This window comes from Phyllopteryx taeniolatus, chromosome 6, assembly GCF_024500385.1.
Source record: "Phyllopteryx taeniolatus isolate TA_2022b chromosome 6, UOR_Ptae_1.2, whole genome shotgun sequence".
NCBI lineage: Eukaryota > Metazoa > Chordata > Actinopteri > Syngnathiformes > Syngnathidae > Phyllopteryx > Phyllopteryx taeniolatus.
Genome location: NC_084507.1, coordinates 25,363,298 through 25,378,772, shown reverse-complemented (window position 1 = coordinate 25,378,772; position 15,475 = coordinate 25,363,298). Strand labels below are relative to the sequence as shown.

Genomic DNA, 15,475 nt, shown 5'->3' with positions numbered 1-15,475 from the left:
TTTCAGTGGTACTTTATAAAAAAGTTTAAATAATAATATTAAATATATTACTTTATTTAAATTAAATTAATAATAAATATAAATTTGTATTGAGTATTATTAACATACTAATGATTGCATTAATACATATTTAAGAAACAGTAGTATTATATATTTTTTTATATTTTAATGGTAAATACATTTTAAAAATCATGTATATATATATATATATATATATATATATATATATATATATATAGTGCCCTGCGATTGGCTGGCAACCAGTTCAGGGTGTACCCCGCCTTCTGCCCGATGACAGCTGGGATAGGCTCCAGCACGCCCGCGACCCTAATAAGGAGGAGCAGCTCAGAAAATGGATGGATGGATGGATATATATATATATATATATATATATATATATATATATATATATATATATATATATATATATATATATATATATAACTAAACTAAAACTACATTTTAGGGGTTAAAAAATAATGGGCCAAAAAATTAAGTGAATTTTCAGTGTTACTTTACAGACTTTAGAAAAATATATATATAATTTGAAAAAAATGTAAATTAAATTGTGACACTGCAACAAGCTGTATTACCTCAAATAGTAGAAAGTGTAATTTCTTTACTGCAGAGTACCAGGTAAAAATATAATGTAAACAATATATAATATTATTAATAATTATTATTATTATATTATTATTATTATTATTAGCAGAAATTACTTAAAAGTGCAGTTGAACATCACATTGTGTGATTAATGGGTACTATTGAAATTCTAAACATTCTTCATGTTGCCAGGCATCAAATTCATTCCAGGTGACAACTATTTTTACATGGTGTCTTTTCCAGCTGTGCCAAGAATCTTACTTACAAGATCACAGCAAAACATTTGCAACACAATTGAACCACTGAGAACTTGAATGGGCTAACTCCATTTAAACTTTCAATGAATGAGGAATACTGGTTAAAATCGAGTTTTTGTTCCAGTTTTGACATACAGGGGACAGTCATTTTTGGATTTTTGGATCAGCACTTTTCCTGATTCATCAGGGCAACACTGGGCCAACTCCCATTTCCAAGTTGTCCACACCCTTGACACCATGCTTCACCTCCCGCAAAACCACACCAGAAAGTGAGTTTCAGCGTTTGACAGAAGACTCAGAAAGTAAGTGGTACTTTAGCTTGGGTGCCAGTGCATTTGCGTGTTATTATACCTGAATTTGTTTTTTTTTGGGTTTTTTGACAGCTGTTCGGACTTAGACCACTGTTGCACTGAAGCTTCCGAATCCCAGTTTGTTTCTTTTTTTTCAGGGAATCTAGAAGCTACTGATCGAGATCCAACCAATGAAAATGAACAGTGCAACAGTGTCCCAACTCCCATTTTCAAGATGGCCGCGGCCATGAAACCAGGCTTCAACTCCTGCAAAAACTTCCCAGAAAGTGAGTTTCAGAGCTTGATAGAAGACTCAGAAAGTAAGTAGTGCTTTAGCTTGATTGCCAGTGGATCAACAACAGTACAAGTAAATGTCATATATCATCTTTTATGAAATATTGACAGATGTTCTTTTTTGCAGGCAACCAACGCATCTGCTTGTTAGTGAATGTTATTCAACATCATGGATTTTGATAGAGTTGACTCATGTTTGTACTTAGCCCACTATTGCACCAAACCCTTTTTTCTAATCCCAGTTAGTTTCTTTTTTTTTTTCAGGCAACCTAGACAATACGGGCCGGGATCCAATCTATGAAACGGAAGAATCCAACACAGTGCCAACTCCTAGCAGTTAGACCCCTATTGCACAAAACTTTTTTTTTTCTCATTCCGGTTTATTTCTTTTCTATGAGGTAACCTAGATGATACTGATAGTGACCTATCGACCAATGAAACTAATGATGATGACCGTATCTCAGTTGTGGGTTAAAGTGCAACCAATACGATCCAAGTCCAAAATCATTATACTTGGCAAATTGCCAAAATCTGAAGAAGAAAAAAACAATTTCAGTAAAAAAAAACAAGTATCCACAATTCATTGCCTTACAAATCCCCCAGACTTAACTGCATCCATAAAATGCTCACTCTTCTGCAAAATGACAAAAATTGTGTTAGCCCTCTGTAGTTCTCAGAGGCTCAATTGTAAAAATGATTTTTAAAGTGTGATTTAAAGATTGAAGGCACTTATTCCACACATACACACACATTATCATCATATCAGTCAATGACAGAGACTTTTTTTTTTTTGTTACCTCTTGTTGCAAGTATTTCTCTGCGTTCCCCAACAGAATTCACAAACCTTTTTGCTCAATACTGTAGTTTGAAGTCCAAATGTGCAAAATACAAGTAGTGAAGGTTGCACTTTTAGGTACACCCGCACTACCACGTGTTACAGCTGTGGACACAAGATAACCAAATAGTTCTGTAGGTGGATCTAATGTTGAGGTCATTTCGTGTAAAATTACTTACACACACGCGCACACACAGAAACACACACGCATACACAAAGACAGGGGTCACAGTCTTTCAAGTTCAAGGGCAAGGACTGTTAGTCAAATCCGTTTTTCGGGATCCTCTGTCCGGACTCATCTCTCTCAATCTGGCAGAAAACAAATAAATGAAAAAGATAAATAGATTTTATGCAAATATTTACATTTCATACATTAATGGTCCTTGCTAAATACACTTTTTGATTATAGCGTACAACAGCTTGAATGCTTGCTAATTTGTACATTCTACTTGGTTATTATGTAAATATTTCACTTAAGAGTAAAACAATTCTCAAATGTTAACAAAATAAATAGATATCAACTACTACCTGCATGGTATCATTTCATTTGATATCTAATATTTTTTGTCTAATAGTAGTTGTTTTTCAGCCAATTTTTTATATTTATTGTATTCTTTTTAAATATTTTTCTTCTAATATTTTGTATTGTTTACAAATATTTTTCATTCAATATTTTCCTGATATTACTCATCTTTTTTCTAGCTAATATTTTTGTTGTTTGGTAATTGTCATCCAATATTTTTGGTAAATTCATTCATTTTCCATACCGCTTATCCTCAGTAGCAATACTTCTGGATTACTTTCTAATGTCTTTGTATCTTTGAAATATTTTTGTATTCTTTTCTATTGTGTTCCCCCCCCCCCCCCCCCCATTTAATATTTGTGTATTATTTTTTTCTATTTTTGGTGTAATGTCAGAATAATGTGCTAACATTTTTTCATCGAATATTTTTGTATTTGTCTAATATTTTTGTAATACCTTGTAATATTTTACTATTTTTTGTGTAATATGTTTAGTCTAGTATTGTCTATTGTTTCAAATTTTTCTTTATTTTTTTCGTTTTGTTTAGTATTCTTTTATAGTCTTTTCCCATCCTTTTTTGTTGAAGTTTTTATATTATATTCAAATATGTATGGTCTATTTTTTGTATTATTTAAAATATATCAGTGACATCTAATCTTTTTTTTATTTGTGGTCAAATATTTTAGCAATATTAATATATTTTTTGCAATATTAATACTTCCCATGGGCTCACCACCTGTGGGAGGGGCCATAGGGGTCGGGTGCAGTGTGAGCTGGGCGGTGGCCGAAGGCAGGGACCTTGGCGATCCGATCCCCGGCTACAGAAGCTGGCTCTAGGGACGTCGAACGTCACCTCTCTGGCAGGGAAGGAGCGCAAGCTGGTGTGTGAGGTCGAGAAGTTTCGACTAGATATAGTGGGGCTCGCCTCCACACAGCTTTGGACTCTGGTACCAGTCCTATTGAGAGGGGTTGGTCTCTCTTCCACTCTGAAGTTGCCCAAGGTGAGAGGCGCCAAGCAGGTGTGGGTATACTTACTGCCCCCCGGCTCGGCGCCTGTACATTGGGGTTCACCCCGGTGGACGAGGGGGTAGCCTCCCTCCGCCTTCTGGGCGGAGAGGGAAGTCTGGGCTAAAGCTACTGCCCCTGCGACCCGACCTTGGATAAGCGAAAGACAATTAAATGCAATATTAATATGTTTTTCATTTTGTATTTTTTGTCTGCTTTGTATTATTTTTCAGTTAATATATTAGTAATAATACTGTATTTTTTCTTGTAATGTCCTTTTTCTTTTTGTATTAATTTTCTCATATTTTGGTATGATTTCATATTTCTTGTCGCGCGTCACCTTGCGATGGCGCCCCCTGTCGCATCCGCACAGCACGGCCAGCCTCCGTAGCACAATGTGGTTTAGCAGAAGTTTGAGAGAGCGGCAGGTGCTCCTCAAAGTCGCCCATCTGGCCTCCACGAAAGACGGCGTCTCTTCTACCCCGTCACGGCAGACTCCCCAAAGCTCACACGGATGCTCACATGCGTCCCTAATAAACACGTTAATTTGACACGGTCGAAGCAGCCGGGTGACGACGACGCCAGCAGCGGGTTGACGAGCTACTCCAGGCCGCCCGGTACTCGCTTCGGGGCAGCGGGGCGCCGCAGGGTGAGTGACCACCTGCGGCACGCCTCTTGACGAATCCCTCAAACGGTGGTCCCCGCTGCTCACCCGTAGTGATGAGTCGTAACGGACCGCCAGTCCGAACGCCGACAAAAAGCTCTCTCTGCGGCCGAAGTCGGGCCGAGGTCCGGCGGCCAGCGCGGGGCCGTAAGCCGAGGGAGAGCTCCGCTTGCTTGGCGTATTCCTGGTCCATAGAGTCCCGCGACACCGGAGCACGGAGGTGAGGGCCGAGGCGGAGGGAGTCGAGGCCATAGCGGTCAGCGGCGTCCACAAGAGCGGCTGACTTGTTCAACCTCTGTCCCCCGGCGGTGGTTATAGAGGAGGAGGCAGGGACTCGGCGACCGGGGGGCGAGGGGGAACTGACCTTTTTGCTGCCGCGGTCTGGGAGTGGTGTGGGTGTCATTTTAATACGTACACTATAAATATAGTACTATAATTAATTCCCAAGTGGGATATGCATTTGTATCCTTATTTTCAGCATGTAAGAGACGTAAATATACTGTCATGTTAAATAATAATTTTAAACTAATATGAACTCAAAAATGAATTCAAAATATATACAATATATATATATATATATATATATATATATATGTATGTCTATGGATCAGTGTATTGACTGAGGTTGGTATTTTCTAGACTTAGATTTTTTTGTGCATGTGCAAATACATTTACTATGCATTTAAAGTGTACTTTGATAAGTTTAAATGTGTTTTAAGCATGTGGGAGAGGTATAATATATATCCATCCATCCATTTTCTGAGCCGCTTCTCCTCACTAGGGTCGCGGGCATGCTGGAGCCTATCCCAGCAGTCATCGGGCAGGAGGCGGGGTACACCCTGAACTGGTTGCCAGCCAATCACAGGGCACATAGAAACAAACAACCATTCGCACTTACAGTCATGCCTACGGGCAATTTAGAGTCTCCAATTCATGCATGTTTTTGGGATGTGGGAGGAAACCGGAGTGCCCGGAGAAAATCCACGCAGGCACGGGCAGAACATGCAAACTCCACACAGTCGGGGCCGGGGGATTGAACCCGGGTCCTCAGAACTGTGAGGCGGACGCTCTAATATATATATTATATATATATATATATATAATATATTTATATAATATATATATATATAATATTTATAGAATATATATATCCATCCATCCATTTTCTGAGCCGCTTCTCCACACTAGGGTCGCGGGCGTGCTGGAGCCTATCCCAGCTGTCATCGGGCAGGAAGCGGGGTACACCCTGAACTGGTTGCCAGCCAATCGCAGGGCACATACAAACAACCATTCGCACTCACAGTCATGTCTACGGGCAATTTAGAGTCTCCAATTCATGCATGTTTTTGGGATGTGGGAGGAAACCGGAGTGCCCGGAGAAAATCCACGCAGGCACGGGCAGAACATGCAAACTCCACACAGTCGGGGCCGGGGGATTGAACCCGGGTCCTCAGAACTGTGAGGCGGACGCTCTAATATATATATATATATATATATATATATACATAGAATATATATAATATATTATATATAATATATGTATATTATATATATATATAGCTCAGATTTCTGTCTCTCTACTTTCAAAAGTCCCAAAGTTGGGGAATCCAGATAAAGGTGTCACTCAACCAATTGTTGGACTGGTTAGGCTGCCTGCGAGGGAGCACAGAGAGAAACCCACTAGAAATTCAGTCTTGTGACTTGTGTTGTGTTTACAAAACTGGAGGGCATGCTCACATCTCAAGAAGAACAACAAGACAAAGACATGCATGCGGGTTGACCTACAAAAGGAAATACTGTAGTGCACAGATAACACACACAACACATTCCATATTATGCAATAAAAAACATTGGATTACACACAAGTATATGTACTGTTCATGTCGTTTACATTTTGGCCTGCTTAGCTTTGGCAAAATGAGATCTGAAAACTGGCTAAAATGATCACCTGTGCTAGAAAGACATCTACATCATGATTAAGGACAGGCATTGCACAACATTTCCTTGAAAATCAACACTCAATTGTGTATTTTTAAGTCTATTCTTTTTCTCATACTGAACTTATGTATTTTATCAAACATTTTGGCTCTAATAGTGTTGTATCTTATACTTCTGTATTGTTTTCTAATATGTTTGTATTGGTTTGATATCTTAGTAATACTTTACAATATTTGGGACATTTTCTCCCAAGTATTTTTAGTCTGGTGTCTTTGTAGTATTTTTCGCCTAATTTTTGGTCTGGTATTTTTGTATTTTCAAAATTTTCACACTCCTCAGCTATAGAGAAGATTTGTAAGCAATAATTTTTTTATGGGTTTTGATAGTATACAGACAAGTACAAATTTTGAGTTGCTCACATTCAGTGTAATACCGTGTTGTGCCACAACACGCCAGGCAGCACTGAGCTATAGTGGAAGAGATGTAGTGTAATTGACGGCAAGAAGAGACAGATCTCCTGCTAAACTCTAGTCATAAACACTGTTACCACGGGGCAGAAAGCGTGTGAGTTTTGTTGTATGCGTTTTTGCTTTGAGTGTTAAAGTTGAAATTGTTTGAAGGTATTACATTACCATAACGTAAATGCTAATTTCAGTTAGCCCATCGATGGTGTTTCATATTGTATGTTAGCATTCAACTAGCAGACTTTCGTGATACAAAATGATAAGGTTTGGTTGAACGTTTTGGTGTTTGGTGTACAACTTAATTGTCTTTAGTTGTACTGTATGCTTCAGTTTTTCAGTAAACAAACTGGAAGCAAGCACGCTCGGCCTCTTGTTTGGAGAACTGTGAACGACTCTTCTTGTTTCCTCAAAGTGATGTTATACAATAGTCTACAATTTTCTGACAGTAAGTGAAAGAACAGGTGCTACGCAATAGCTAGTGTCTTTTTAATTTTGAGTCTAGTTTAAATCATGTGGGAGGGGTACAACTATATATATATATATATATATATATATATATATATATATATATATATATATATATATATATATGTATACATGTATATACGTGTATACATGTATATATTTATATACATATATATATATATATATATACACACGCACATATATACATATACATACATATATATACACACACACATGTATATATACATATATATACACATTTAGAAATATATATGTATATATACACGTGTATATATGTATATATACATATATATACACGTATATATATATATATATATACACATATATACACGTGTGTATATATGTATATATACATTTATACATATATATACACGTGTGTGTATATATATACACACACACACACACATATATATATATATATATCTATATATACACACACACACACATATATATATATATATATATATATATATATATATGTGTGTGTATATATAGATATATATATTTATAGATTTATAGATATAAAAAGTTTTTACGGTCTATATCACGGCTTTTCACCTATTGCAAGTGGGTCTGGCAAGTATCAGCCACGATAAACGGGGGTTTACATTTCACAATAGCCAATGTCTTGAAAAGTCCTTCCTATGGGTGGCTGTAATGGAATATTGACAGATAGTGTATTTACAATAAAACTACACATTTACATGCGGCTATGTACAGTTAGCTGCTCCATAAACAACACTTTGTAGTTGGTCACAATGCATTTCAACATCTTTGGCTTTCACAGTTTAACTTTACACTCTGCGTGCCATTTGAGGTCTGTGCTTCCTTTATTAGAAAAATGCCACCATCCTCGTTTGGCTTCATTTCTTCACCTCAACAAACAAGTGAAGCGGCAGTGCTTAGTGTTTATTAATTTAAAAAAAAAAAAAAAAAAAAAGAGTCATAGTTAGGATTGCACAAGGGTAGAAAAATTCCAGTATATTTCCATGGGGATTATATTGGAACTTAAATGGAAAGACATAATATTCAAGCCGTGTAAATATGATGACATTTTGTTTTGTTTTGTCAAAGGCAGACATCTGTGCATCTGCGTTTTTTTTCCACTTTGCTTGAGCGGCGGTGGATCTGAATGGACGGAAAGACATTCAAGTCGACATCCTTGGAAATAAAAAAAAAAATAAATTACATGTGAATTTTGTCATTCAACTCCTTATTAGAGATCAGAAAGCTGTGGTCGGACATGCTTTCCAAAGTGTCATCTTAGTGCTCAGGAACTATGTTGAAGTGAGTCAGGAGCTTCATTTAGACAAATATTGTGATTTGCCACCATCTTGTGGTATCTCAATTTAGGAGATACGAGCCATCACTAAGCCGATTTTTATTGCCTTGACTTGCAAGCAATGACTTGAGTTTCGAGTTCGCTTCGGTTTACGAACAAATCTTTCAACTTATCACTCAGGTTCCCGAACTATGCTTCCTGACATCCATCCACACGGAATGTTCAGTCATGCCTTCTCTTCCACCGCGTAAACGTCATTCGCTTCACGCGTATTTAGAATGCATTTTAGGAATATTTGTTTTGGGGCTGTAAATTAGCCGTCAGTACGGGTCCCAAGAAAGTGGTTGGGCTATTACGAAACCCTAAAAAGTGAGGGCACCGTCCACTGAGCTCTTAGGTAAGCCCTCTTAAGACCCTGTTGCTGGAGCTGCTGTGAGGGCGAGGGAGACTACAAGGTACTCTACAGAGGCCACAGCATTTAAAGGCACAACACACCAATTAACTGTGTGTGTGTGTGTGTGTGTGTGACTTGGCTTAATTAAATTTCAACCAGTTTATTTCTTTACAAGCTGTTGCGTTTTTATATTTTACAATACAATGGTGTCTTTATTAAAAACAAGTAAAAAAGGTTTTTCAGGGGGGCTTGAACGGATTAATAGTATTTCCGTTCATTTCAATTGGGAATATTGATTTGAGATACAAGGGATTTGAGTGATGAGATTATCTATTTATGTAACTATATTAAAGTTCCCTATTAATAGCCAACCTTCAATTTGGTATATCCCAGGTTAATTCTCATTTATTCCCATAAATTTCTATTAATTCCCATGGAAAGTTTCCAACTTTGAAAATTCCCAGAATTTCGCAAACGGTAGTCACAGTCCCGGCGTGAAAGCGTTCCCTGACTGTGGCGGTGGAGGTGCCGTCTGGTTCCCAGGCGGGGGCCTCGGGTTGGTGGTTACATTGGGTATGATGACAAAGGCCAGGATGCCCACGAGCAAGAGGGCCACCGTGATGGTGATGACGGAGGCTACCGTGATGTAGTAGCAGCGGTCTGAGCGGAAAAAGCGGCGGATGCGCCCGCGCACCCTGTTGGGTGGGCGCCCCACGTCCACCACTGTGGCCGGCTCCACGTCGCCTTCCATGGCGTTGAGGCGCAAAGCATCGGCGGGCGCCACCTGGGCCTCGTGGCTTTTGTGCGGCATGTTGAGGACCCCGACCTTGACGGGGCTGCTGGGCGCCGGGTTCTTCAAGAGGAGCTTGCCTTTGCTGCGTTTGAAGCGGATGGACCTGGCGCGGCGCATCTCAAGCGGGAGCCTGCTGATAATATCTTGGTTGTTGCCCAGGCGGGGCAGGTCCTGGCCATGCGGGATGTCAGTGAGTTCACGGCATATAGGGCAGGACAGCGTCTTGAGCTTGGGCGCGCTCACGTTGATGCGCGCCAGGCACTCGAGGCAGAAGGTGTGCCCGCAGGCCAGCAGTTTGGGTGTCTTGAAGATGTTGTCGTAGGAACAGAAGCAGATGGCACACTCTGGCTCCTCGTTGTCGTTCTCCTCAGGCGGTTTGGCCCTCCCGTGAAGCTCACCTGTGTCAGCGCTCCTGCCACGCTGGTGCTGCTGCTGGTTGGGCTCCCCAGAGTGGCGCTCTCTACGCCGCCCCCTTTCAGAGTCCGTGCTCCTGGACCTCCTGACTTTTTGCGGGCGTCGGTTGTTCATGCGGGGTTTGACGTTGGGCGGCGGCCGGGTGTCGTGGCTGTGGCTACGACGGGCCCGCCGTCTCTCCCGGTCGTCGCTCATCTTTATGTTTGCCAGTCAAAGGTTTCTAGGGACAACAACACAACCTGTTGAATGACAACAACTGTCAAAGCAGGAAAACACTCTTTTCCTTCCCATTTTAATGTAAATTATTGTATTTTATAATATTTTTGGTCTAATATTTTTATGAATATAATATTTTTCTACCTAACGGTTTATGCCTAATATGGTTGTATTATTTTCCAAAAATTTTGTCTACTATTTTTTTGTATTATTTCAAAATTTTGTCTCATATTTTAGGCCTAATATTATTTATTTTCTAATGTTTTATAATATTTGCCTAATATGCCTACTTTTTCAAAATAATTGTGTCTGGTATTTTTGTATTATTTAGAATTTTCTGTCTATATGTTGGGGCTAGTATTACTGTATTATTTGCTAATCTTTTGTCATTTTATAATATTTGTTTAATATGTTTCTATTTTAGGTGTAATATTTTTGTCTAGTTGTTTTGTATTATCTTTAATTCTAATATTTTAGGCCTGGTACTGTCATATTCCTTTCCAATATTTGATCGAATATTTTGTTTCAGCACTGACGTTGATTCTTAATCAGCTCATAGGCACTATTTGTTTTCCGGGCTTCACTACACAGACGTCAGAGTGCATTCCTGCGGTGGAAGGTGCTTCAAATTACACCCCAAACCTGGATTTATGCTCCACCAAAATCCACTGCATCCACTGTAACTTGAACATGTTCAGCCCAAACGTTCTACAACCCCAATTCCAATGAAGTTGGGACGTTGTGTTAAACATAAATAACAGAATACAATGATTTTAAAATCATGTTCAACCTATCTCTAATTGAATACACTACAAAGACAAGATATTCAATGTTCAAACTGATAAAATTGATTGTTTTTTAGCAAATAATCATTAACTAATTAATGATTAATTTTATGGCTGCAACACGTTCCAAAAAAGCTGGGACAGGGGCATGTTTACCACTGTGTTACATCACCTTTTCTTTTATCAACATTCAATAAACGTTTGGGAACTGAGGACACTAATTGTTGAAGCTTTGTAGGTGGAATTCTTTCCCATTATTGCTTGAAGTACAGCTTCAGCTGTTCAACAGTCCGACGTCTCCGTTGTCGTATTTTACGCTTCATAATGCGCCACACATTTTCAATGGCAACCATGTCTGGACTGCAGGCAGGCCAGTCTAGTACCCGCACTCTTTTACTACGAAGCCATGCTGTTGTAACACGTGCAGAATGTGGTTTGGCATTGTCTTGCTGAAATAAGCAGGGGCATCCATGAAAAAGACGTTGCTTGGATGGTAGCATATGTTTATCCAAAACCTGTATGTACCTTTCAGCATTAATGGTGCCTTCACAGATGTGTAAGTTACCCATGCCTTTGGCACTAACAGCCCCATACCACCAAAGATGCTGAACTTTGCGTCCATAACTTTGATGACCATTCCTCAACTTTCTCCGTCTTTTTTGCCACCTGTCCCAGCTTTTTTGGAACGTGTTGCAGCCATAAAATTCTAAGTTAATGATTATTTGCTAAAACAATAAAGTTTATCAGTTTGAACATTAAATATCTTGTCTTTGTAGTGTATTCAATTAAATATAGGTTGAATGTGATTTTCAAATCATTAATAAAAATATGCCCACATACCAGGGACTAGTGATGGCAAAGAGGGAACTAAGATTGAGCTTCTGCGAACTATAATGGGCTAACTCCATTTTAGGAGTTAAGGTCAGGAATGAACAGAGAAAATGAATATCTTTCTTCAGATGAATAGTGGCCTAACTCGAGGTTTGACTCCAATTTTGATATATGGAGGGCAGTCTACTATTGCACTCAGCACTTATCCTGATTCATCAGTGCAACACTGGGCCATCAAAGAAAGTGATCTTCAGGTCAAATGCACATGTTACGTAACCTGGGAGAAGTCATCCATCCATTTTCTGTACCGCTTATCCTCATTAGACTAAGAGATATTTTTTTCACTGTGTTTCCGTCTCATATTTTTTTATTTTTCATCTGTTTTTGTAGTTTTCCTTTTTATTTTTTTATTTTTTATTATTTGCTAATAATCATTATCAGATTTTTGTGTATTTTTCAACAAGTACTTTAGTATACTTGGTTGAAATATTTCAATATTTGTATGTAATATATACTCATTTTGTATTGTTTTCTAATATTTGTGTATTTTTCAACAAATACCTTTGTATTTTTGTGTATTTTCTTATTTATTTGTATTTTGGGGTTTAATCTTTGCTTTATCATCTAATATTCATGTCTAATTTTGTTTGCACTGTGTTGTTTTCTAACATTTGTGATTTATTTTGTCAGACATTTGTTTTCTTTTTCTAATTGTGATATCTTTAGATTATTTTCTAATGTTGGTGTATTTTTTATTCAATGTTTTTGTCATTTTTGTATCACTTTCTAATATTTTATTTTTTTCTTTTCATGTTTGTGTATTTTTCATTTAAATCTTGTTTTTTTTTCTATTTGGTTTTATTTTCCGATCCTTCTGATTTTTTATTCTAATATTTTTGACAATATTTGGAGAATTAGGCGGCACGGTGGTTGACTGGTTAGAGCGTCTGCCTCACAGTTCTGAGGACCGGGGTTCAATCCACGGCCCGCCTGTGCGGAGTTTGCATGTTCTCCCCGTGCCTGCGTGGGTTTTCTCCGGGCGCTCCGGTTTCCTCCCACATCCCAAAAACATGCATGGTAGGTTAATTGACAACTCTAAATTGCCCGTAGGTGTGCATGTGAGTGTGAATGGTTTGTATGTGCCCTGTGATTGGCTGGAAACCAGTTCAGGGTGTACCCCACCTCCTGCCCGATGATAGCTGGGATAGGCTCCAGCACGCCCGCGACCCTAGTGTGGAGAAGAGGCTCAGAAAATGGATGGATGGATTTGGAGAATTATTACTTTGTCTTTCATTAAACGAGTGTGCCTCATGGATTCATGCCTCTCTCAATAGCGAATCATGATCATACTGATCACATAATCATTTCGCTTGCTATAATCGAGATACGAAATTTTTAAACTTGTAGTTTCATTTCGTTTTATTATACAGCCTTTGTACTTCAGCCTGTATTAATTCACTTTACATTACTTTCTTTGAGGAAAAACAACATCTTGGAAGTGAAACAGTTTACTGATTCTTTGAATCAGTGTGCTCATTTTGACATCAGTGTACAAGTCCAAAGCTCTGAAATTCCATATTCTTACTTGGAATTAAAAATTCTGGTTGTACTAAAATCCGAAATGGATCTTTTGTGCACAGAGGGAGAAAAGACAGTGTGCAAAAAAGTGAGCTGGCAACAGTACTCACACTCTGTATTTGAGTATAACTCCAAATGTGCAAACGAAGAAGTACTGAATCTACGCCGTCACCAAAAAAAAAAAAAAAGCACAGAATGTACAAAAGTAATAAGTTAAAATGAAATTTTACCATTAACCATACACCTATTTTGATAACCTGGCACAATGGGGGAAAAACATTCTCTGCACATAACCATTTCCCTCTTTTATTAACCTGCATAGTGCTTGTACTGAGAAGGAAGTTAAGTTAATTATTGGACACACTATCAAAATGTGTTTCCAAACCTTTGCTAACATGAATTGACTAAACAAGAAATGTCAAATTAGTACTTTTGCTAAGTGAAAAAAATATACCTTAATTTTATTTTTGTCAGATTATCCAGAGGATTTTTGGGATGCCAGAAGCTAGTGCAAATATGTAATCAAATATAAGGAGTAAAAGTAAAACAAATACGTAAGATACAGATACCTGAAAAATCTACTCAAGCACAGTAACCAAGTATTTGAATTTTTTTTTCCAACACTGTAATAAATTAAAATGAAATCCAAACACACCTGTAGAGGTCTCAGATCAGCAGCGGTTCCATGGGTGCACCTGAAGTCGTAAAACTGGGCTAAGCTAGCCTTCTCTCTCATTCCAAGTCTCGCTGTTGTGTCTTGTTTTCTCACTGTGACACATCAGCGCCTGTTCGAGTGAGGCACACCCCCACCTCTTGCCCGCCTGGCAGCCGCCTCTGGTCGGACCAGTTGGACCTGCTCTGCTGTGTGTGTACGTTTCTGCAAGAGGAAAATGACCTGGCTTAACACTTTTCAACATGCACACTAACCACAATTAAATTTCCAAGAACATCCACTTGTATGCCTTTCTGTGACTACTCCAGTCTCTTAAATCTGAATTGCTGTGACAATGGAAGCACAGTGAGTGGCCACTTCCCTCTGAGAACATCCCGTTTGAAGCCTCGCAATGGCCACTGTTAATGTTATGCCATAAAAGCAATATCAGTGTTCTACTGAATATATATATTTTTTTCTTTTTTATATATATTTTTTTATTTTTTCTTTATTTAAAATAAATTATGGCATGTCATGAATCTCGTTTTTAATTTAAAAAATATTTGTTAAATGTCGCTATTTTTAATTACTTTTTTTAAAATAAAAAATGGCACCCACGCATATTTTCAAAATTTTGTTTTTACTTACAAATGAATGATTGCATCACATGCATGTCATTTTAAAATTAGATATATCATTGTTGTATTGTTGTTGACCAATACCGGCCACTCATGTGCCTGAGTGGCATCTGTACCATTTGCACAATCGACTGAGTAATATCTGCAACATTTGCACAATAGACTTTGTCACTTTAAACTGCATACATTTCTTGAAGTCTCAGCGCTCTTTGCACAATGGTCATTGCACAGGACTATTGCTCTATTAGTCATTCAAACTGCTCTCATTGCAAGAGAACGCTGCATCTTTTTGCACAATTGTCAAAATAATAATAATAAATTGTACTGGCATTACCAGATTACTAGCAACCTATTATTGCTCAGTGACTGTTTTTCTCAATGTCTTTATGTCTCAAAAATATTCTCTGTCAATTGAGTGTCTGTTGTCATACTAGAGCGGCTCTAACTACCGCAGACAAACTCCTTGTGTGTTTTTGACATACATGGCGAAATAAAGATTCTGATTCTGATTAGCCTAGTAGCATAATAAGTCA

The 15,475-nt window shown here is 38.3% G+C and overlaps 2 protein-coding genes across 3 annotated transcripts; both read right to left on the bottom strand.

Annotated features, from left to right (window-relative positions):
- Positions 1-470: 470 nt before the first annotated feature.
- LOC133479967 (uncharacterized) lies at positions 471-5,525 on the bottom strand. The gene is made up of 2 exons (XM_061777544.1): positions 4,148-5,525; positions 471-2,588 (listed from the first exon to the last, which is right to left on the bottom strand). Exons 1-2 carry the CDS (start codon positions 4,721-4,723, stop codon positions 2,538-2,540), a joined length of 627 nt encoding a protein of 208 aa, XP_061633528.1. The 5' UTR covers positions 4,724-5,525; the 3' UTR covers positions 471-2,537.
- Positions 5,526-8,280: 2,755 nt separating this feature from the next.
- On the bottom strand, positions 8,281-14,456 carry rnf183 (ring finger protein 183). Of its 2 annotated transcripts, none has more exons than XM_061776476.1 (2): positions 14,308-14,456; positions 8,281-10,462 (listed from the first exon to the last, which is right to left on the bottom strand). In XM_061776476.1, exon 2 carries the CDS (start codon positions 10,435-10,437, stop codon positions 9,517-9,519), a length of 921 nt encoding a protein of 306 aa, XP_061632460.1. In that variant the 5' UTR covers positions 10,438-10,462; positions 14,308-14,456; the 3' UTR covers positions 8,281-9,516. The 2 variants fall into 2 exon arrangements, with proteins under 2 accessions (XP_061632460.1, XP_061632461.1); XM_061776477.1 differs by having other exon boundaries at positions 8,281-10,481; positions 14,308-14,455.
- Positions 14,457-15,475: the final 1,019 nt, after the last annotated feature.

Coding starts and splice junctions, on each gene's coding strand:
- rnf183 (XM_061776476.1), bottom strand. CDS start 10,437: ATGAGCGACGACCGGGAGAGACGGCGGGCCCGTCGTAGCCACAGCCAC.
- LOC133479967 (XM_061777544.1), bottom strand. CDS start 4,723: ATGGCCTCGACTCCCTCCGCCTCGGCCCTCACCTCCGTGCTCCGGTGT. Junction 2,589..4,147: donor ACAGGGGGCGCCATCGCAAG/GTGACGCGCGAC, acceptor GTTTTCTGCCAG/ATTGAGAGAGATGAGTCCGG.